Genomic DNA, 24,284 nt, shown 5'->3' with positions numbered 1-24,284 from the left:
AATGAGTTTTCTTCTCCCCAAATCAGATGTTAAAAGATGCTTTCCATTTTTAAAATAAAGAAGTCTCTGAACTTCTTTATTTTTAAGTCTCTGAACTTCTTTAAAATAAAGAAGTTCAGAGACTTTCATGTTTATAATACGTATTGTCTAATGTATTAAGCTGTCATATTTTATTAACTCAATTTAATGTATTAGCAACCTTTCATGGTTTTGTGTCCTTTTTAGTTTAACTTTAACTTTTTGAAATGCTAGACTCACAGGAAATAGAAAAACTAGTGTATAGGGTCCTATAAACGCTTTACTCATATGTTTCTGCAATGGTGACATCTTAGTACAATATTAAAAACGGGAAATTAACATTGGTGCATTACTGTTATCTAGACTACAGACCTCATTCAGTTTTCACCACTTGTGTGTGTGTGAGTGTATATGGGTCTGTGCAATTTTGTTCCATATATAAATTTGTATTGGAGAAGGCAATGGCACCCCACTCCAGTACTCTTGCCTGGAAAATCCCATGGACGGAGGAGCCTGGTAGGCTACAGTCCATGGGGTCGCTAAGAGTCGGACCCGACTGAGCGACTTCACTTTCACTTTTCACTTTCATGCATTGGAGAAGGAAATGGCAATCCACTCCAGTGTTCTTGCCTGGAGAATCCCAGGGACGGGGCAGCCTGGTGGGCTACTGTCTATGGTGTCACACAGAGTCGGACACGACTGAAGTGACTTAGCATAGCATAGCATAGATTTGTATAGACACCACCACAGTGAAGATACACAGTGAGCATGTATTTATGATGTCCATCACCGTGTATGTGCTATACCAAAATATTCACATACACCCCCATCCTTGGCAACTGTTATCTATACTCCATCTCTATGCTTTTAGAATTTTGAGAATGTTATATAAATGACTCCATTTATACATTATGCAGTATATTGTATGTTGTAATTGAATTTTTTCACTCAGCACAATTTTCTGGCAGCTGATTCAGGTTGTTAATGTATCAGTAGTTTGTCCCTTTTTTATTGATGAGTAGTATTCCATAGTGAGGATGTGCCAAAGATGGCTTAACCAATCATTTGCATGCTGTAAACATTTGAGTTGTATTTTTCTTTTGCTACTAGAAATAATATCTACTATGCGTTGTTACGGATATTCATGTTTTTTTTTGTGTGTAAACATATTTTAGTAACTATGGGAGAAATGCTGCAGAGTGCAATTGTTAGGTTGTATTGGTAAGTACACATGTTTTTTGTAAGAAAGTGCCAAATGATTTTCGAGTGGCTGCTACCATTACATATGAGAGATTCAGTTTCTCTGCATCCTCACCAACCTGTGGTGTTATTTCTTTTTTTTTAGCTGTTCAGTATCTCACTGTGGCTTTTTTGTTTTACTTCAAAATAAAGTATATTATTTTTAAGGTTTTAACTTAGATTTTACTAACATTATTTTCTTTCACTTCCCCCTCAGTTCCTGGTTGGTGGGGGTTTTTACGGCAGTTAATTATCAGTGGTTCTTTAAAATACTAATTTTCCGAGGACTATTTCTAATTTAAAAACTATTTTATGTCATCTGATATATAAATACTTTTAATTAATAAGATTACTTTCTTTGGATAATTTGTATTGTAGTTGCTGGAATGACTGGTACTGCGCATATCGATGGAGACCATATTGTTGTTTCAGTTCCTGAAGCTGTATTAGTTTCTGATGTTGTCACAGATGGTGGGATAACTCTTGATCATGGCCTTGCAGCTGAAGTTGTCCATGGGCCTGATATCATCACTGAGACTGATGTAGTAACAGAAGGTGTAATTGTTCCTGAAGCTGTACTTGAGGCTGATGTTGCTATTGAAGAGGACTTAGAGGAAGATGATGGTGATCACATCTTGACGTCTGAGCTAATTACAGAAACTGTTAGAGTACCTGAGCAGGTTTTTGTGGCTGATCTTGTTACTGGTCCTGATGGACACTTGGAACATGTGGTCCAAGATTGTGTTTCAGGAGTTGACTCTCCCACAGTGGTTTCAGAGGAGGTTCTTGTAACTAATTCAGATACAGAAACTGTGATTCAAGCAGCTGGTGGTGTTCCTGGTTCTACAGTTACTATTAAAACTGAAGATGATGATGATGATGATGTCAAGAGCACTTCTGAAGACTACTTAATGATATCTTGTAAGTGACATTTAAGTTCCATAATTACTTGGTAGAAATTTATTTATGTATAACATGAACAGGTTTTCTGGGATGGGAGATGTGTTCAATAAAAGTCATGGGGGTAATCTTTTTGAAAAATAATTTTTTTCAAAGCTGTGTTGTTCAGATGGTTTTTGAATTTGCTCATGTTTTTAAATTACTCTGAAAATTCATACCCACAATGGAGTAAATTAATGCAATTTATTAATATCTTAGAATAAAAGTATGAATTTGGAAGGTTCAAAAAGAACATTAAATGACACAAAATTTTAATGGTAAATATATGTATTTAAAAATGGGTAATTGTATGCAACCACCGCTTTCTCTTTAATTTGACAGATAGTGGAGTTGGCATTTCAGTTTTGCTTAGGAATTTAAGCATAACATGTTAAGAAATGTGTAATTAGTTTTTCTAATTAAATACTTGAAAAGTAAATAATCAACTCAGATTGTATTCTACAGTTCTGCCTGTGTTTATTTTCTGTTGTCTGTTTATGTGTGTGTATAGTCTATGCAAAATACTTAAAACAAATTTAGATCAGCCTGACTTTATGATGTTCTTAAGACATTCTACCTGAATGAAGAAGATAGAAGTATCTTGTTCTCATTTCAAGTGGTAGGTTTGCCTGAATAGCAGCAATAATAGAAATCTTATGATAAGTTATTGGTGGAGCTTGAGGAAGAAGTGGATCTATTCCTTATAAAATTTGAAAGCATCATGCTAGAAGGAGTAAAGATTAGATGACGATTTCACTTTTCAAGGGAGGATTTTTGTTCTTTTCTTTTTTTAAATAAAAAATGGTTGATTGAGAAGTGAATTAACAGGTAGAATATGTGTATGTATATATAAAATGATTGTATGTTATGTATGTGTATCAGTGAATTTAAAACTAAAAGCAAATTATATTTAATTTGTAAATATGATTCTGAAGTCTGATGTGTTAACTTTTTTCCTCTATAAGCACTTCAAAGTGAATATTTATATTGTTTTGAAGCGAATAATTTAAGCCACTAAAAGACTGTGCAAATGTTATTATTCTTTTTCAATTGATGTGGATTACTAAAGCAGCTCCATATTTACATCTTAACCTGACATTTTTTTTTTTTTAAAAAGCAAAACTGTGATTATGGTTTTCTAAAACGGTGTGGCAAAAGTCGAAAGTCTTTCTGTACCAAAACAAATTCAGTATGCCTTTAAAAGGATACTTGTCAAATTAAACTCTTTGGTATTAAAGTGGTCTAAAATTTAGACGTTATATGTATTGTGAATAGTCATATCTCAACATATCTTCTGTGATTTGATTCTGCAAAAGTTTAACTTTCTAGACTATTTTAATTTAAAATATTTATCTTTATGTTACCATATGTGTCAAGTGCAAAAGACTTCTGTCCTTCTAGTCTAATAGACTGATAACTATAAGGAACATTGTGTTACTCAAATAATACTGGAACTGCTGTGGGGTCATTTTAGGGGAATTCAGACTGGAGATTAATTACCTCCTTAATCATTAGTAAAGAAACTAACAATTTTTAAATAAATACCTTTTAAACATAAATAATTTTTATTGTAGAAAATAGGATATACAAAAATGAAATGTTTTATATCGTTTATTTTCTCACCACCCAGATCACTCTATCTTACCATTTTCATTTATTTTATTTTACTCTAGTTTGATTTAGTCTGTCCTTTTTTTTCTTCATCTCTTAATCTTTAATTCATGTTTTTACCTCTTGGGTTTTGTTGACCATTAAATCTTCAGAAGTTGAAGAATAAATTGTCTTGAGAGGTCTCAATGTTAATTTTAAAAGTTCTCTGGCTTTTTTCCAAGATATCTTCAACTACTCTAAGAGATAAAATTGAGAACTTAAAACAGACTTTTATCTTGTTCCTGAATCCCTATAAGGAAATCTCATCAGCAGCTGGGTTTTAGTGGTAGGGAGTTTGTCTTCTCTCAGTCTCTGAGGTACATCTTAAGTTTTTTCCACTTTCAGACCAAATGTCACAATTTCTTTATCTTAACAGATAGTTAGGCTATTCCACTTGTGCTAAGTAACTTGGAAATTAATATAGGATAACTGTATCTGTCTAAAGTTGTCCCACGTGTTTTCTTTAAAAATACCTAACACCCATAAGACACTTGTGGGTGATGATTTCCTTTATGAAAAACTTCATTGGAGAAAGGAGAGTCCTTTAAATAATCAACCAATATAATGCATTCAGAGTTGTTTTTTATCTATAAAATCAGTTTTTATTTCTTTCAGGAAAATAGTTTTGTGTAAAGAAAAATATATTGGTATGGTCATTATGGGAGATATCATGAAACCTTACCAATTTCAGGGATAAAAGGGAAAAGTTAATACCTTTGCATTTTTTAATATAACAACTTTATTGAGATATTCACATGCCATACAATTCACTCATTTGAGATGTTCATCAGTGATTTTTCATATATTCACAGAATTAATTGTATCACCATAATCAATTTTAGAATTTTTTCTTACCCCAAAAAGAAATCCTCATGCCCTTGAGCAGTCACTCCCCTAGTCCACTCACCCTTCAGGCAACCACTAATCCAGTTTCTGTCTCTATAGATTTGTTGTTTTCAACATTTTATGTAAATGTAATGGTATAATATATGGCCTTTTGTGTGTGACTCCTTTTACTTAGTATAATGCTTTCAAAGATCATCCATGTTGTACCATGGGTCAGTCCTTCATTCCTATATATTGATGACTATATCCATATATTTCATTATATGGATATATATTTTATCAGTTCATTGGTTAATAGACGTTTGGGTTGTTTCCACTTTTGTGCTGTTGTGAATAATGCTGCCCTGAACATTCATGTACAAGATTTTGTGCACATAGATTTTAGATCTCTTCGATATATACACATAGGAGTAGAACACCTTTGTAATTTAATTATTATTCATTTTTGTTTGTTTCATCATTGTGTAATAAAGTGAAGTCACTCAGTCGTGTCCGACTCTTTGCGACCCCATGGACTGTAGCCTACCAGGCTTCTCAGTCTGTGGGATTTTCCAGGCAAGAGTACTGGAGTGGGTTGCCATTGCCTTCTGGATCCATTATACATTGCCTTATCCCATTCCTGTGGTACATCAGTATATAGTTGACCCTTTAACAACACAGGTCTGAACTGTGTGGGTCCACTAATACAAGGATTCTTTTCAATAAATATATACTATAGTATTACATAATCTGAGGTTGATTGAGTCTGCAAATGTAGAACTACAGATATGGAGGGCCAACTCTAAAGGTATATATAATTTTCAACTGTGTATAGCTTCAGTGCCCCTAAGCCCTGCATTGTTCAAGAGTCAGCTGTACTCTATACTGATAATATCATATTCACCATATTAATTTTTTGGTAGATGTAACAAGAAAGGGGTGCATTAAAAAGCCTACTTAGTTTTTTAAAGGAATATTATATCATACATTTTACTAAAATGAAATTTTAATCAAATTGTACCAATGGTCTATAGAAGAATGTTGAATGATACCACAGTTTATGGGGACTGGTAAATAATGCACCTTACTATTTTAATGTTATATTTAGCACCAGTAGAATTCTGTGTTGTGTAAAATATTACCCACTTATTACTAGCTGGGATGACATGTAGACTGAGAAACAACACTGTGGGACTTGAATGTTGTAAACCTTATAACAAACAAAAAGGTTAAGCTTGAATTTTAGGTATTTTGAGTATTATCTGTATTAAGAAAAGACTTAGAATCTATCTCTAAAGCCTGTTGATTGCCTGTTAAGTCTTTGTTAACTTTGTACTTTCTGTAATGAAGAATATAGAATAAATCTTGAAGTTGGTAGTTTATCTCTAAAACTAAAACTGTACACTAACATATCTAATAACTTTATCATCTTCTATGAACATAAAATACAGAACAAGTTTACTCAGTACATTTCAAAATTGTTCATTCTGAGGAATCTAAGTAGAAAATAAGGTACACATTAAACTGTGGACATTAAGGAAAGGTATGAATGGAATCAGAATAGCAACAGTAATTTCAATATTTAAAGTGAAATTATGGTACAGATCTATTGAAAAGTGACAGACAAATGTCTTATTTCATTTCATGAGCTTTAATTTTGTGAATTACAGTTTTAATTCAGTTGATTGTAGGAGGAACTGTGGTCACTTTAAACCACTAAAGTGTATAAAATAGTATTTATCACATGAGACTATTTTTTTCATTAATTTACTGTAAATTATTCCAACCTAAGAAATTCATATTTTGGACACTTTTAAAATTTTTAATATTCTATGTTTTTATTTCTAAGAATGAGAAAGTACTTTTTTTTCTGAAGACTTATTACTTGACTCTTGTAATTTTTTTTAAAGATCTCATTGTTTTATTCAACGTATTTTAAAAGAGAGATTGTTAAACCAATATCAGATTCTTCATCTTTTTTCTTTCATTTTAACCTGCCCCATTGTCAAAAAAAAAAAATGTTTACCAAAAAAGTGGTAATAGAATTAGGGTCTATGATGAAATGAAAAATTTTTTTTCTATTTATTTTGATAATTTAGGTGCTCTCTTTCATAGACAGTAAACTATCTGAACTCTTAAATATTATGGAATCATTTATATTTAGTCACAAAGTTAAAGTAGCTTTACATTGTAGGAAGAATTTCTGAAATGTGTTGTTTTTCACCATCGTGAAAGACCAAAAGAATAGTTTTGAATTTGTGCATATCGAGTTTGAAACTGAGGTAAAGGCTAGACTTTGACCCATATAGATCTTAACTGAAATACATATTTTTAAGAGTACTGAGTTAAAAACTTTTAAATGTCACTGTTTTCAGTAGTTCTGGAATTGTTTAGATGTAGTCAGGACTTCATGATTTTTTATTTCGTATGTGATACTATGATACATATAATAGGGAGGAGCAGATTATCAACTTAGATTACATTTCAGTTTTTATAGGGACAGAACAAACATTGAAATGAAAAAATGGTAGGCATATGACGTTAATATTTTGGGGAATGTATTGTTTAATATTTATGTCCAAAGAACAAACTCTGTAAATATAGTATATTCATTGCATTGTTTGTGCACAATATTTACTTGAAACTAAACACTATTCTTAAAAAATCAAAAATTTTAAGTATACTTTAAGTGTAAGTAATTATTGTTGATTTTATGATGATTTTGAAGCAAAGCATACAATGGTTAAGTATAGAAGAATGCACAGTTTCTGATTTGAAGTTGTCTTCCATTGACTCAACAGGAGTTAAAAGTATTTACTAAGGTTTTATTTTTATGATTTCTAAAAAGCCCTTTTTATAAGATAATTCAGGTGTTTTCTCTTTTTTAGATACTAGATTTCATATGCTAATTGGTTTAGACATGCTGCTACTTAATTTGGAAACTTGTTTATGTCAGCTTATTTTATGAGTACTATATATTTTATGTTCTAATTTTTGGTATTAATTTTGCTGTTAGGATTTAGCTTAAAATGTTGAACATGATGGAAGATTATTTAATTTTTTCACAAATCATTTTAATTAAAGCTGAAATACAAGAGTATTACATATATATAAATTGAAATCTGTGACTAGATTTTTATATGATTATGATCATGTAGTGTATCTGTCTTGAATTATTTTTTCATAAACTATACCACTTTTAATGGTTGCATAATAGGTTATTAATTGAATACAGTGGGTAAGTTGTTAACACATTATTTCACATTGCACTAATATTAATGCTTAACACCCACTAAATGTCACTGGTACTTTTTGGCTGAAATAGTTTCCTCTTTATATTTTACAGTAGATGATGTTGGGGAAAAATTAGAGCATATGGGGAACACACCATTAAAAATCAGCAGTGATGGTTCACAAGAAGATGTTAAAGAAGATGGATTTGGTTCAGAAGTAATAAAAGTGTATATATTTAAGGCCGAGGCTGAAGATGATGTTGAAATAGGTATAAATACTAAATTTATTGCTATAATGGTTAGGAATTAGAACTTTTCTTTTCTGGAAACTATTCTAATACTGCCTTCAACGTGCAACTTTTTAATAGGTTTCTTTGGGGGTGGAATATTTTAAAATTATATATATATATATGTAATATATATATATATATATAATTGTCTATAAATATGGTACAGAACAAATCATTCTTAGATTCTTTCAAACATGTAGAAGATTCCAGTTGAGATTTCAAAACATGAGTGGAGGGAGTTTGGTTTAGAATAGGAAATTGTGAGTATTTAAGAGTAGTCTAGAGGCAGGCTGCTTGGATTTTAATCCTAGTTCTACCATTTAAGTGACCTTTGGTGAATTACTTAACCTCCTTCTATGTCAGTTTCCCCATCCATAAAATGGTCATAATGGTAGTAACTACCTTATAATAATACTATTGCGAGGATTAAATGGATAAATACATGTGAAAGACAAAGTGCACATATGTTGTTATTTCTTAGTAATGACTGATAATTTAAAGTGAAATTTATATAATAATTTTCTTGACAGTTAGAATATATAGGGGGGAGTATTTTTCTAAAGGAAAATAATATTATCTTCCTTATTATAATATAAAGTGTGCTCAGTCATGTCTGACTCTTTGTGACCCCAGGAACTATAGCCCACCAGGCTCCTCTGTCCGTGGGATTTTCTAGGCAAGAATACTTGAGTAGGTTGCCATTGCCTTCTCTAGGGGATCTTCCAAATCCAGGGATCGAACCTGGGTCTCCTACATTGGCAGGCAGATTCTTTACCACTAGAGCCACCTGGGAGGAAATTATTCCATGATGCTTACTGATTTTGATACATGTTTTAACTTTTAAGGTGGAACAGAAATTGTCACAGAGAGTGAGTACACCAATGGACATTCTGTAGCTGGAGTGCTTGACCAGAGCCGAATGCAGCGGGAGAAGATGGTTTACATGGCAGTTAAAGATTCTTCTCAAGAAGAAGATGATATCAGTAAGAAAAAAATGGCACTGTAGTGACTCATCCATAGACATCATGCATTCTTTTCTAAAAAAACCAATCTCAGATTTAAGCACTACATAGTAGCAAATATCAATAAAATAAGTCTGACCCTTTGCTATAATTAAGAGGGAAGGGTCCTTTTGACTATTCACGCATATGTGTATTGTTCAAGTGAGCAAACATATTGTGTCTCAGATACTTGGGATACAGAGATCAGCAACATATGGTTCCTGACTTTACTAGAGCTCACAAATACGTAGGTAATTACTGAGAATCTACTTTGTGTGTATTGCATATGTTGCATATATTATCTCATTTAATTCTTATAACTTATTTCTGAGGTAGGTGGTATTATCCCTGTTTAATGGAACCAGAAGATGCTCAAGGAAGTTAAGCAATTGCCTACAGTCAACTAATATTAAATGAGGAACGTAGGATTTAAATTCATGTCTGCCTAACTCTGCTGCCAGTGTTCTTTGCACATGGCAGTGAGCACTGCTGACCGCTTTCTGAGTTTAGCAGTGGAAGGGCTAACTGGTTGTTTCCTTCTGCTACTGAGGCATTGGCTGAGTAAGTAGTCTTCCAAGTCAAGCCACCAGGATTTTTACTTATTATGCTGTTGATTATCTCCAAGTAGTTGCTGCTTAAGGTTTCTTGGAGCTGAGTACCACACAGGGTGAAAAAAGCTCCTGACATTCCCTTTCCTACCATAGTCCACATTTCCTTATAAAGACATTTTACTTTCTTCCTACTTTCTCCTCACCTCAGTATAGGAATGCAGCCCTTTCCTAAGGCTTTTTCTGTCTTCTTGCCATGCTGAAACAAAAACTACTTGGTAGGCTGCAGTCCATGGGGTCGCTAAGAGTCGGACACAACTGAGCAACTTCACTTTCACTTTCCACTTTGATGCATTGGAGAAGGAAATGGCAACCCACTCCATTGTTCTTGCCTGGAGAATCCCATAGACGGAGAAGCCTGGTAGGCTGCAGTCCATGGGGTCTCACAGAGTTGGACAAAACTGAAGCAACTCAGTAGTAGTAGTAGTAGTAGTAGAGCAAAAGCCTCCCCTTGAGTGCATTACCTTGACAATACTTAGCTTTACCTATACTGCACTATGATTCCCACTCCTCAAATTTCCTTCTCTAGAATTCATAGGGAACTGAATTCCAATCCCAAACACGAATAATATACCACAGCTGAAAATGTCAAAAAACAAATGAGTCTAGAGGACTTTATTAGAAAAAGAATTTCTACTTGATCTCTAAATTCTTTACTTCTTTTTTACTTATTGGTCAGTAAGAAGGGGCACACTGGAAGATGGGAGACTGAAGCTTAAGTTAGCTGATGCCAGAATTCCATGGGGATGTGCAAAATTTAGACTAGTGTCTCTTTCTGGTTAATTGAAAGAAAGGAAACCTAGGAGAGGGATACTTTTCTCCCATATTTTTTCCACATTTTTCAAATAAGTAGAAAATACCACTGTGTGAATTAAAGGAAAAGCATGAATTCAAGCCAGTTTTCTGTTTAACAGATTAAATCTAAGTGGATTATTTCACATAAAATAAACATATTGACCCTCTAGGTTTAAATTCTTTTATACTAACTATATTTTTAAAATGTCTAACTTAATGTTTTTGTCTTCAGTAAGGTCTGTGAAAATCCTGCCTCTTAATGGGTGTCCACATAGCCTTGAGCATCAGCATTTTATATTATAACTATGTATATGCTGCTGCTAATTCACTTCAGTCGTGTCCGACTCTGTGCGACCCCAGAGACGGCAGCCCAACAGGCTCCCCCGTCCCTTGGATTCTCCAGGCAAGAACACTGGAGTGGGTTGCCATTTCCTTCTCCAATGCATGAAAGTGAAAAGTGAAAGTGAAGTCGCTCAGTCGTGTCTGACTCTTAGCGACCCCATGGACTGCAGCCTACTAGGCTCCTCCATCCATGGGATTTTCCAGGCAGGAGTACTGGAGTGGGGTGAACTATGTATATATATAGTTTTAATTTCTTTAATTTTTAATTCTTCAGTTACTAGTATTTTTGACAATTTTTTCATTGCATGTACAGTACTGCATTTAAGTTACAATATGTAGGATAGCATGGACCACTTTCTCATAATTGATTCTATGGGAAATGCTTCTGAGTTCCAAAGAATTATCAACCAGAATTATGGAATACAGTTCTTCTTATAAATTTGTAATGCCCAATGGACTGTAAAATCAGCCAGTATATTTTAAGCACACGTTTTATATAAATTGAAAGTCATTTTCATAGGATTAGGTTCTAAGAGGAAGATAAGAATTTTGATGATTTATTGTCTCCTGGTGGCAATAGCCTCCCAAATGCCTAATATAATTTTTAAATTTACCAAATTGAAATCTTAAAAGATAATTATTTGGAAATTTTTACCCATTTAGTAAATATTTGGGGTTATAAGCAAGCAATTATTTCTAAAATTTAGGTTGTGCTGAAATAGCAGATGAAGTGTACATGGAAGTCATTGTAGGGGAAGAGGAAGGAATTTTCCCTGAGACTCAACTTAAGGACTTCGATGTTAATAAAACAATTGTTCCTATTGTCTGGGCTGTGGTATATGGTCGGACACTGTCATTTTTTTAACCTGATAAGTACATAACATATATTTGATTAGCCTTTAGGTCATTATACATGCTATGCTAATGCCCCCCATGAGTTGGCTAATACTATAAAATGTTTTGCTGTGGACTGATTCATCTCAAGTTACTTCCATGATTTTTATACCACATATCTTGTGTTATTTAAAATGAACTTTGAAATAAAAGGAATCCAAATTGGAAAAGAAGAAGTAAAACTCTCACTATTTGCAGATGACATGATCCTCTACATAGAAAACCCTAAAGAGTCCACCAGAAAATTACTAGAAATAATCAATGACTACAGTAAAGTTGCAGGATATAAAATCAACACACAGAAATCCCTTGCATTCCTATACACTAATAATGAGAAAACAGAAAGAGAAATTAAGGAAACAATTCCATTCACCATTGCAACGGAAAGAATAAAATACTTAGGAATATATCTACCTAAAGAAACTAAAGACCTATATATAGAAAACTATAAAACACTGGTGAAAGAAATCAAAGAGGACACTAATAGATGGAGAAATATACCATGTTCATGGATTGGAAGAATCAATATAGTGAAAATGAGTATACTACCCAAAGCAATTTATAGATTCAATGCAATCCCTATCAAGCTACCAACAGTATTCTTCACAGAGCTAGAACAAATAATTTCACAATTTGTATGGAAATACAAAAAACCTCGAATAGCCAAAGCGACCTTGAGAAAGAAGAATGGAACTGGAGGAATCAACCTACCTGACTTCAGGCTCTACTACAAAGCCACAGTTATCAAGACAGTATGGTACTGGCACAAAGACAGAAATATTGATCAATGGAATAAAATAGAAAGCCCAGAGATAAATCCACGCACATATGGACACCTTATCTTCGACAAAGGAGGCAAGAATATACAATGGATTAAAGACAATCTCTTTAACAAGTGGTGCTGGGAAATCTGGTCAACCACTTGTAAAAGAATGAAACTGGACCACTTTCTAACACCATACACAAAAATAAACTCAAAATGGATTAAAGATCTAAACGTAAGACCAGAAACTATAAAACTCCTAGAGGAGAACATAGGCAAAACACTCTCTGACATACATCACAGCAGGATCCTCTATGACCCACCTCCCAGAATATTTGAAATAAAAGCAAAAATAAACAAATGGGACCTAATTAACCTTAAAAGCTTCTGCACATCAAAGGAAACGATTAGCAAGGTGAAAAGACAGCCTTCAGAATGGGAGAAAATAATAGCAAATGAAGCAACCGACAAACAACTAATCTCAAAAATATACAAGCAACTCCTACAGCTCAACTCCAGAAAAATAAACGACCCAATCAAAAAATGGGCCAAAGAACTAAATAGACATTTCTCCAAAAAAGACATACAGATGGCTAACAAACACATGAAAAGATGCTCAACATCACTCATTATCAGAGAAATGCAAATCAAAACCACTATGAGGTACCATTTCACACCAGTCAGAATGGCTGCGATCCAAAAGTCTACAAGCAATAAATGCTGGAGAGGGTGTGGAGAAAAGGGAACCCTCTTACACTGTTGGTGGGAATGCAAACTAGTACAGCCACTATGGAGAACAGTGTGGAGATTCCTTAAAAAACTGGAAATAGAACTGCCTTATGATCCAGCAACCCCACTGCTGGGCATACACACTGAGGAAACCAGAAGGGAAAGAGACACGTGTACCCCAATGTTCATCGCAGCACTGTTTATAATAGCCAAGACATGGAAGCAACCTAGATGTCCATCAGCAGATGAATGGATAAGAAAGCTGTGGTACATATACACAATGGAGTATTACTCAGCCATTAAAAAGAATACATTTGAATCAGTTCTAATGAGGTGGATGAAACTGGAGCCTATTATACAGAGTGAAGTAAGCCAGAAGGAAAAACATAAATACAGTATACTAACGCATATATATGGAATTTAGAAAGATGGTAACAATAACCCGGTGTACGAGACAGCAAAAGAGACACTGATGTATAGAACAGTCTTATGGACTCTGTGGGAGAGGGAGAGGGTGGGAAGATTTGGGAGAATGGCAATGAAACATGTAAAATATCATGTAGGAAACGAGTTGCCAGTCCAGGTTCGATGCACGATGCTGGATGCTTGGGGCTGGTGCACTGGGACGGCCCAGAGGGAGGGTATGGGGAGGGAGGAGGGAGGAGGGTTCGGGATGGGGAACACATGTATACCTGTGGTGGATTCATTTTGATATTTGGCAAAACTAATACAATTATGTAAAGTTTAAAAATAAAATAAAATTGGAAGAATAAAAAAAAAAAATAAAAATAAAAAAAAAAAATTAAAAAAAAAAAAAAAAAAAAAAAAAAACAACAAAAAAAAAAAAAAAAAAAAAAAATAAAATGAACTTTGCTTAATGTAATTTTTTCAGTAGGGTTTATTTTATATCCTACCTGTATAAGTGAGAAGCTTCAAAGTTTAATTTTTCTTAAATAGGAATGTCCTTTGAAAATTGGTCCCTCCTCTTTTGTACTAACACCACAAATAATAAGATATTGGGGTTTGAAAAGGAACAGAAATCCAGGTGTGCTCTTCTAGGAAGTATATGATGAAAGGTAAATTAATCAAGTTATTTTTTCCCTTTCTATTTGATCTCATTCCTACTTAATTTTTAGGATGGCCCAGATATATTCTTTATTTTGAAAAATTTTGTTGTTCAAATGCATTAATTTATCTTGATTTTTTCACAGTTTCAGTCATTCAGCAGTCATTTGTTGAGCATCTTCAATTTTGAGGGTATTCTGCAGAAATATCTACTCTTTTATTTAAATTAAATATAATTTAATTATAAATCCAGGAGTCGTGTTTTCATTTGCATAGTAAGAACAGCTCCCATTTCCAATCTTTTAATTTACTTTTTATTTGGAGGAAAATTGTTATACAATATTGTGTTGGTTTCTGCCGTACAACAAAGCAAATCAGTCATAATTATACATATATCACCTCCCTCTTCTCCCTCCCATCCCCCCACCCCACTCCTCTAAGTAATCACAGAGTACTAGGGTTGGTTCCCTGTGTTATATAGCAACTTCTCACCAGCTATCTCGTTTACACATGGCAGTATATATATGTCGAGGCTACTTTCTCTGTTCATCCCACTCTTTCCTTCTCCCACTGTGTCCACAAGTCCATTTTCTAGTCCATGTCTCCATTCCTTCCCTGTTAATAGGTTTATCAATACCATTTTTCTAGATTCCATATATATGTATGAATATACTGTATTTATTTTTCTCTTTCTGACTTACTTCACTCTGTGTAACAGGCTCTAGGTTCATCCACCTCACTAGAACTGACTCAAATTCATTTCTTTTTAAGGCTGAGTGATATTCCATTGTATATATGTACCACATCTTTATCGATTCATCTGTCGATGGGCATCTAGGTTGCTTCCATGTCCTAGCTATTGTAAATACTGCTGTTGCAAACATTGAGGGTACATGTGTCTTTCTGAACTGCGGGATTGCTGGGTCACATGATAGTTTTATTCCTAGTTTTTAAAGAAATCTCCATACTGTTCTCCATAGTGGCTGTATCAGCTTACATTCCCACCAACAGTGCAAGAGAGTTCCCTTTTCCCCACATCCTCTCCAGCATTTGTTTGTGGATTTTTTGATGATGCCCACTCTGACTGGTGTGAGGTGATACACTTACTGTAGTTTTGATTTGAATTTCTATAATAGTGATGCTGAACATCTTTTCATGTGTTTGTTGGCCATCTATATGTCTTCTTTGGAGAAGTGTCTGTTTAGATCTTCTGCCCATTTTTTGATTGGTCATTTTTCTAGTATTGAGCTATATGTGCTGTTTATACACTTTGGAGATTAATCCTTTGTCAGTTGTTTCATTTAAAATTATTTTCTCTTATTCTGAGGGTTGTCTTTTCATCTTGTTTATTGTTTTATTTGTGGTGCAAGAGCTTTTATGTTTAATTAGGTCCCATTTGTTTATTTTTGTTTTTATTTCCATTACTCTTGGAGGTAGATCACAGAGGATCTTGCTGTGATTTATATTCGAGAGTGTACTTGCTATGTTTTCCTCTAAGAGTTTTATAGTTTCTTGCCTTACCTTTTAAGTCTTTAATCCATTTTGAGTTTATTTTTGTGTGTGGTGTTAGGAAATATTGTAGTTTCATTCCAAGTAGCTGTCCAGTTTTCCCAGCACCACTTATTAAAGACACTATCCTTTCTCCATTGAATATTCTTGCCTCCTTTGTCAAAGACAAGGTGCCCATAGGTGCATGGGTTTATCTCTGGACTTTCTTTCTTGTTCCATTGGTCTATATTTCTGTTTTTGTGCCAGTACCATACTATCTTGATGACTGTAGGTTTGTAGTATAGTCTGAAGTCAGGAAGGTTGATTCCTCCAGCTGTTTTTCTTTTTCAATATTGCTTTGGCTATTTGGGGTCTTTTGTGCTTCCATGCAAATTGTGAAATTGTTTGTTCTGGTTTTGTGAAAAATATATTGGTAGTTTGATAGGGATTACATGGAATCTGTAGATTACTTAGGGTAATATAATCATTTTCACATTGTATCTCTCCATCTGTTTGTGTCATCTTCGATTAATAGTTTTCTGCATACAGGTCTTTTGTCTCTTTAGGAAGATCTATTCCTAAGTATTTTATTCTTTTTGTTATAGTGGTGAATGGGCTTGTTTCATTAATTTCTCCTGATTTTTCATGTTAGTACATAGGAATACAAGGGATTTTTGTGTATTTTATATCCTGCAACTTTATTATATTCATTGGTTAATTCTAGTATTTTCTGGTGACATCTTTAGGGTTTTCTATGTATAATATCATGTCATCAGCAAGCAGTGAGAGTTTTACTTCTTTTCCAATCTAGATTCCTTTTATTTCTTTTTCTTCTCTGGTTGCTGTGGCTAGGTCGTCCAAAACTATGTTGAATAACAGTGGCAAGAGTAGGCACCCTTGTCTTGTTCCTGGTCTTAGAGGAAATGCTTTCAGTTTTTCACCACTGAGATTAATGTTTGCTGTGGGTTTGTCATGTATGGCCTTTATCATATTGAGGTATGATCCTTCTTTACCTACTTTCTAGAGAGTTTTTATCATAAATGGGTGATTTTTGTGAAAAGCTTTCTCTGTATCTATTGAGAGATGATTATATGATTTTATCTTTCAATTTATTAATAATATATATCACATTGATTTGGGTATATTGAAGAATCCTTGCATCCCTGGGATCAAGCCCACTTGATCGTGATGTATGATCCTTTTAAAATGTTTTTGGATTCTGATTGCTAGAATTTTGTTGAGGATTTTTGCATCTATGTTCATCAATGACATGCTTAGTCACTCAGTTGTGTCTGACTCTTTGCAAACCCTTGGATTGTACCCACCAGGCTCCTCTGCAATGGGGATTCTCCAGGCAAGAATACTGGAGTATGTTGCCATGCCCTCTTCCAGTGGATGTTCCCTACCCAGGGATTGAACTGAGGTCTCCCACATTGCAGGAAGATTCTTTACCATCTAAGCCACCAGGGAAGCCCAAGAACACTGGAGTGGGTAGCCTATCCCTTCTCCAGGGGATGTTCCCAGCCCAGGAATCAAACTGGGGTCTCCTGCATTGCAGGTGGATTTTTTACCAGCTGAGCTACCAGGGAAGCCCATCATCAGTGACTGGCCTGTAATTTTCTTTTTTTTGTGATATCTTTGTCTGGTTTTGGTATCAGGGTGATGATGGCCTCATAGAATGTCTACTCAGGTTTTATATAGAAAGTAAGGTTTTCCTATAAGTTAGTAGTTCCAAGAATGCTCAAAGCAGCCCTTACTTTCAGTGTGTGAAATTATCTAATCTATGGGAGTGGAAGACCTCAACAACAAAAAGTTTAATCAAAGGAATGGTGATTGATGTAAGATTTTGTAGATGCGATCCTTTGATAATTGTTATACTCAATCAGTTTTTAATTTGTCTTTTTTTTTTAAGGAGATGAAAGAAGAGTTTCTCGAAGGTATGAAGATTGTCAGTCATCAGGTGAGAGAGCATTATATGTGAGATGTAAGTTAAGTAGCTGGTTTTGTATACTACTTGGTAGATAAAGAGTTATTAGTTTGTGTGTACAGACCCATTAGACTCTTATTTGCCTAAGTCATATCTAGTTAGTTATGAGTTTATTTCTTTAAGGAATTTTATTTAGAGGCATAATGTGTGTTATTCTGTGAATGCAGTTCATTTTAGATTTACCTCAGGATTTCCCTTGAGGTCCACTGGTTAAGACTCCATGTGTCCACTGCAGGGGGTGCAGGTTTGATCCCTAATTGGGGAACTGAGATCCCACATGCCACATGATGTGGCCAAAAAGTAAAAAAAATTTCTTTTTCAAGATACAAATGTCAGGCCACTTACTGCATGGGCCATAAAAGGTTACTATGGAAAAAATTATAAAATAGAAATTTTTCTGACATGAAAGTAAAAACTGTCCATGATATCAACCACTTGTTAATGTTCTCCTTGGGATGGAACTATTTTCTTAATTTCTGTGCAGCCAGTAGATTTATATAGATGTTACATAAAACTCATGTGTCAGCTTAAGTATTTTTTAGTTTTAATATGCTTCATATAGTGTTTTTTATTCCATGCTTGATAATTCTTTTTATTTTCTTACACAGGGAGAATAAAGTATCTGACTATCTTGTTTCTAACCTTAGGAGGTTTTTTACTCTCTAAATTTAAATATAGATTTCAGGTGAATTAATGAGAGACATACATATCATAGCATTTAAGCTAAACAGTTTCTTGGGCTACGTTTTTAAACTAAATTGCATAACACAAGAGAGTGTGAGAACTGATATTAAGTATTTTGTATACATTGAGTCCATTGAAATTTTGGTAAATTGCCTGTCACATTTATCTTAACTCTTAAAAAATCAATCTTACTACTTTTAGCATTAAGTAAACCATTTTGAAGCATAAATCAAGAAGTTGTTTTTTGTCATGTATTACACAGTTACCATGATTGTATTGGTTATCTGACATGTATAAATTAATTCTTTGCTAAATCTCTTTAATTTCATCAGCCTTCATTGGTGAGAAAATTGAGCTGATGTCAAGATTTTGTTCATGGTCATAAAATTCATTTTCTTACGTTTCATTTATCTGATCAGTTTGTTCCTTTAGAATGAATAAACTGGATATTTTAATTTCATATGGTATCATATTTTTGCATATTCACTTGAGAGATGAGTGTACTTTGTGAAATTTAGCACTTCAGTGGCAACTGAATGCCAAGTTTTCTCTAGTAATTCATCTAATCAAAATGAAAAGAGTATAAATATATATAGTTTAATGGTGTATTGATTTTTTTTCAGGAAATACTTTAGACTCAACATTAGAAAACAGAAGTAGTACAGCAGCACAGTACCTTCAAATTTGTGATAGCATCAATACAAATAAAGTACTTAAACAAAAAACCAAGAAGAGGAGAAGGGGAGAAACGAGGCAGTGGCAAACAGGTAAAATACTAATACATTGCTTTACGAATATTATAATTACTTGAAATGCAGTAGTATTTTTTGTAACCCAAGAATATAAGTCAGTTGTTTGTAGTGTAGTTAGTCCTACTTTCATATACTTGTGTTTGATCTAAGTATATGGGTTTTTTAAAAAATGTTTTACTGTTACTTAACTGTGCTTGTTTGCTTTTTACCCAGATGATGTTTTTCAAAAGAGAATTTTCAGGTTGTTACAAAGTGCATGTGATATAGCATTTTGGCAGATGAATGGTCTATAGTAGAGTGCTGCTCGTTATATTTTAGTGTGCTCAGTTCATTTGCTCAGTCACGTCTGACTTTGCGACACCATGGACTGCAGCACACCAGGCTTCCCTGTCCATCACTAACTCCTGGAGCTTTACTTTATTATACATTGCTTTTAATCAACATCTTGTCTTACAGGATTTTATTCCACTAGTATAGTTCTCACATTGTGAATGTCAGCTAATTTTGCTGCATTTGTTGTAAAACCCTTTTAAAACAGTCTGGCCAAATGTTACAACTTCTATTTTTTTTTTTTAATATAGCTGTTATAATAGGCCCTGATGGACAACCCCTGACAGTGTATCCTTGCCATATTTGCACAAAAAAGTTTAAATCCCGAGGATTCTTGAAAAGACACATGAAGAATCATCCTGATCATTTGATGAGAAAAAAATATCAGTGTACAGATTGTGACTTTACAACTAACAAGAAAGTGAGTTTCCATAACCATTTAGAAAGCCATAAGCTTATAAACAAAGTTGACAAAACCCATGAATTTACAGAATACACACGAAGATACAGAGAAGCAAGTCCACTGAGTTCAAATAAACTTATATTAAGAGACAAGGAGCCGAAGATGCACAAGTGCAAATACTGTGACTATGAAACTGCGGAACAAGGACTGTTAAACCGACATTTACTGGCTGTTCACAGCAAGAATTTTCCTCATGTTTGTGTTGAGTGTGGGAAGGGCTTTCGACATCCTTCTGAACTCAAGAAACATATGAGAACCCATACCGGTGAGAAGCCATATCAGTGTCAGTATTGTGTCTTCAGGTGTGCAGATCAATCAAATTTGAAAACTCACATTAAGTCTAAGCATGGTAACAATTTACCATATAAATGTGAGCATTGTCCCCAAGCATTTGGTGATGAGAGAGAACTTCAACGCCATCTGGATTTGTTTCAAGGACATAAGACACACCAGTGTCCTCATTGTGACCATAAGAGCACCAACTCAAGTGACCTTAAGCGGCACATTATATCTGTCCACACTAAGGATTTTCCTCACAAATGTGAGGTCTGTGATAAAGGTTTCCATCGCCCTTCTGAGCTCAAAAAGCATAGTGATATCCATAAGGGTAGGAAGATTCATCAGTGTAGGCACTGTGACTTTAAAACATCAGATCCATTTATTCTTAGTGGTCATATCCTTTCAGTTCATACTAAGGATCAGTCATTGAAGTGTAAAAGGTGCAAAAGAGGGTTCAGACAACAAAATGAGCTCAAAAAGCATATGAAGACACACAGTGGAAGGAAGATTTACCAATGTGAGTATTGTGAATACAGCACCACAGATGCATCTGGCTTTAAACGACATGTGATATCAATACATACAAAAGACTATCCACACAGGTGTGAATTCTGCAAGAAGGGATTCCGACGACCATCAGAAAAAAATCAGCATATTATGAGGCACCACAAGGAGGCTCTTATATAATAAGATCAATATAAAGAAAGAAGCTATTTAGAAACTATGACATGCTACATGGGAAGATAATTTCACAAACTGTTTCACCTGGTTACATAGCTTGATATTAAATTATAAATTTACATTCTTTTTATTAAAGATCTTAAAGTATTTGAATTGAGAGGGGATCTCAGCCCTTTGAAATTACTTAAAGAATTTAAGGAGCACCATAGAATGGTTGCAGAAAACCTTATTGTCTATTTAATGGTATAAACATAATTCAACTACAGAGGGGAAGAGCAAAGACAACCACTTTATTTGGCTGATCATACTAGAGACAGATCTTTCTGCAAAGATCATATCTAATTAAGGCAAACAAGCCTCACTTTTATGCAGTTTTATAAATGGGGTGGAAAAATAAAATGCAATCATCCATCAGTCACTTAGTCACTGAATCTTTATATGGTACCTGGAAATTTGAATTCCAGAAATGGCAAAAGTTTTGTGTATTCATTGAAAGAAATTTCACTGGAAAACAGGTTAGATTAATTCAATACTATTTAGAAGGATTTCAGAGCTACTAAGGTTTTATTACAGGATAGGATGTTTAAAATACAGCATCTGTACTGAAGTCTAAATATTAAAGTTCCCCTTTTTTCTGATGTTCAAGTTGATTGATATTCAGTATGGTATATATGACAAAAGTATATTTGAGTCAAATGTGGCTTTCTAAAATGCATGCAACAGTAATGTTGCAAACAAAGCTAGCACTATATTTCTTAATGATACTAAGATTAAATTGAGAGAACACAGTTTTCTTAAATATTTAGTTTTTTTAGGACAGTCATAGCAAGTATGATTATTCCAGCCTTACTTGCTCTAATGTTTAAAGGTGCAATTTTATGCCATTATTGAAAATTTTGATTTTTAAAATCTATATACCATATTATTAACATACATTTTCAATGTGAGGCAGTATTTATGCAGTATTTAACAAAACACTATGCTGCCAATAGAGCTTAGAGGTGGATATTCAGTTTACAGTGTATAAAATATGCATCCTTTTAACAACACTTTATGTTAGCATGCTGCAAATAAACATGGCGCTTAATATAAAAAGCTGGTTTAGGGAAATTTAATGAAAATCCTGTTCATAAATGTAATGCATATGATGTGTACTTTTAAGTTTTAGTTGCTTCATGTTTACACTCAGCTGTTCAGCATAATTAAAATGTAATTTTACTTCATGCTATATTGTGGCTTTGTGTTTTAAATAATGTTCACCTTTCTGTTTTTGCACCAGGTAAGAATCAGTTCCTTGAGAATAAATTTTTTATCTTTCTTAATTCAGAATATTAAATTTGGAAAATCTAAAGTTGTGTGTCCTGTGGTTGTAAATGATGTACACGCTGTAAGATAAGATTGTCACTGTTAATGTGGGATTATTATTTCTAAATGTTACTCATTGAAATGAGCATACAATAAAAAGCATTTATTGCACTTAAAGGCTTTATGAGTTTACTTAAAGTTGTGTTATAATGTCCATTCTTAAAAGACTTTTTACTTGAAATTGTTCTTAGGCATTTTTTGTCTGTAATTTAATGTTTTATACAATTTTGTGCATTAACAACATGAGCTAGGAATTTAAAGTTATGATGGCTATAGCATGATTATTCCTCAAATTTTTTTTGTTAAAACCATGATGGAATGCTTTAAAGTTGCTCATCTTAAGACTTGAGACTTAGTATTATAGGGAAAACTAAAAATTCTTGGCCTGCTTAAGTAACATGATCCTGAAAAATGAATCTAATTATGTTTACCGTAGGCCAATATACTTCATTAAATCAAGGCTTTGGGAAAGATTCTGCAAATGAACATAGTAGTCAATGTTCAGTAGAATTCACGTACCTAGATATATAGCACTGTTGCTTAAAACTCTTTGTCAGTTGGGTTAATTATTCTTTAATGATCACTAAGAGAAAAAGCCATTACATGTTAGACCAATGCTTTAAGCTTTAATGTCTATAGAGTTTGTCTAGGGATAGTGTTAAAATACATATTCTAATTCTATAGGTGTGGGCTGGGGTCCACTATTCTGCATTTCTATCAAGCTGCCAATGTGTTAACTACCATAGAAATAGTGAGGTGTTAGACAAAGCCCCCAGTGTAATTCTGGTACAATTTGGCAGCTTTGCTTAAACAACTACGAGTGAGTATAATGAGGAAATCCATACTGAGGACTTGGCATTTGAGCTGAGACTTGAGTGCCAAGAAAAAACCAGTCATGTGAAGATCTTGTGCAAGAGCATTCAAGGCAGAGAAACATACATGCAAATACAGACAACCTGAGATGGTACAAGCTTTGGCTGCATCATGGTGAAAGGAACTGATAAGTGATGAGACCTGTGAGAATTTGAAATAAGAAGTCATTGGAAGGGTTTAAGGAAAGGAGTGATGTGATTTACATTTTGAAAATCATTTTGGAGGCTGTGCGAAGAATGTATTGTAGAGGAGCCAAGGGAAGCAGGGAGCCATGTGGAGAGGTTATTCCACTCATTCATGGCTACAGTGGGGCTGAAGAAAAGCAAATAGATTCTCTTATTAACTGGATCTAGAAAACCTCAGCCAAGATAGAACAGATAAGAATTCAGTCCATGTTACAAACAAAAGATTGCCTTTAAAAATGCAGATTTTACCCGGACATGCCTATTTTATATGACCAAAAAAAAAAAAAGTCAAGTACCTTCACAAGAAGGAGGAATCATTTTGGAATTACTAAAAGAATAGGCACTTTTCTAGAACAGTTCAGGGTCATTACATGGAAATGGATTTGTCTGATTGTCACTTCCAAGTAGCCTATACCATGATAGAGAGGAAAATATTAAGAATTATTCAGGTAGCTCACGCAAAGAGTTGACTCATTGGAAAAAGACTCTAATGCTGGGAGGGATTGGGGGCAGGAGGCGAAGGGGACGACAGAGGATGAGATGGCTGGATGGCATCACTGACTCGATGGACGTGAGTCTGAGTAAACTCAGGGGGTTGGTGATAGACAGGGAGGCCTGGCGTGCTGCGATTCATGGGGTCACAAAGAGTCAGACACAACTGAGCTACTAATCTGATCTGATTCAGGTAGAGCTCTCAAATTCAATTAATGTCTCATACAGGAAAACCAGCAGTTTGAACCGTGACCTTCCCTTTAAGATATCTATGACATAACTTTTATTGCAGAAAACTTTCGACCATATACAAT

At 34.1% G+C, this 24,284-nt stretch overlaps 1 protein-coding gene across 7 annotated transcripts in view; it reads left to right on the top strand.

Moving 5' to 3' along the window:
- ZNF711 (zinc finger protein 711) overlaps positions 1-22,537 on the top strand; it is a 30,737-nt gene extending 8,200 nt beyond the window's left edge. For 5 of the 7 annotated variants that reach the window (XM_024988064.2, XM_024988065.2, XM_010821809.4 and 2 more), the window contains 6 exons: positions 1,636-2,178; positions 8,018-8,173; positions 9,040-9,177; positions 17,792-17,839; positions 19,174-19,317; positions 19,884-22,537. In XM_024988064.2, coding sequence (XP_024843832.1) covers positions 1,636-2,178; positions 8,018-8,173; positions 9,040-9,177; positions 17,792-17,839; positions 19,174-19,317; positions 19,884-21,061 — 2,207 coding nt within the window. In that variant the 3' untranslated portion in view covers positions 21,062-22,537. Of the gene's footprint in view, positions 1-1,635; positions 2,179-8,017; positions 8,174-9,039; positions 9,178-11,647; positions 11,783-17,791; positions 17,840-19,173; positions 19,318-19,883 lie in introns of all 7 variants that reach the window. The other 2 variants (XM_059883444.1, NM_001205925.1) reach the window with 2 other exon arrangements.
- Positions 22,538-24,284: the final 1,747 nt, after the last annotated feature.

The sequence above is a fragment of the Bos taurus genome, chromosome X (genome assembly GCF_002263795.3).
Source record: "Bos taurus isolate L1 Dominette 01449 registration number 42190680 breed Hereford chromosome X, ARS-UCD2.0, whole genome shotgun sequence".
NCBI classification, from domain to species: Eukaryota; Metazoa; Chordata; class Mammalia; order Artiodactyla; family Bovidae; genus Bos; species Bos taurus.
Note: the sequence above shows the minus strand (reverse complement) of the source record. Positions and strands in the feature narration are given on the sequence as shown.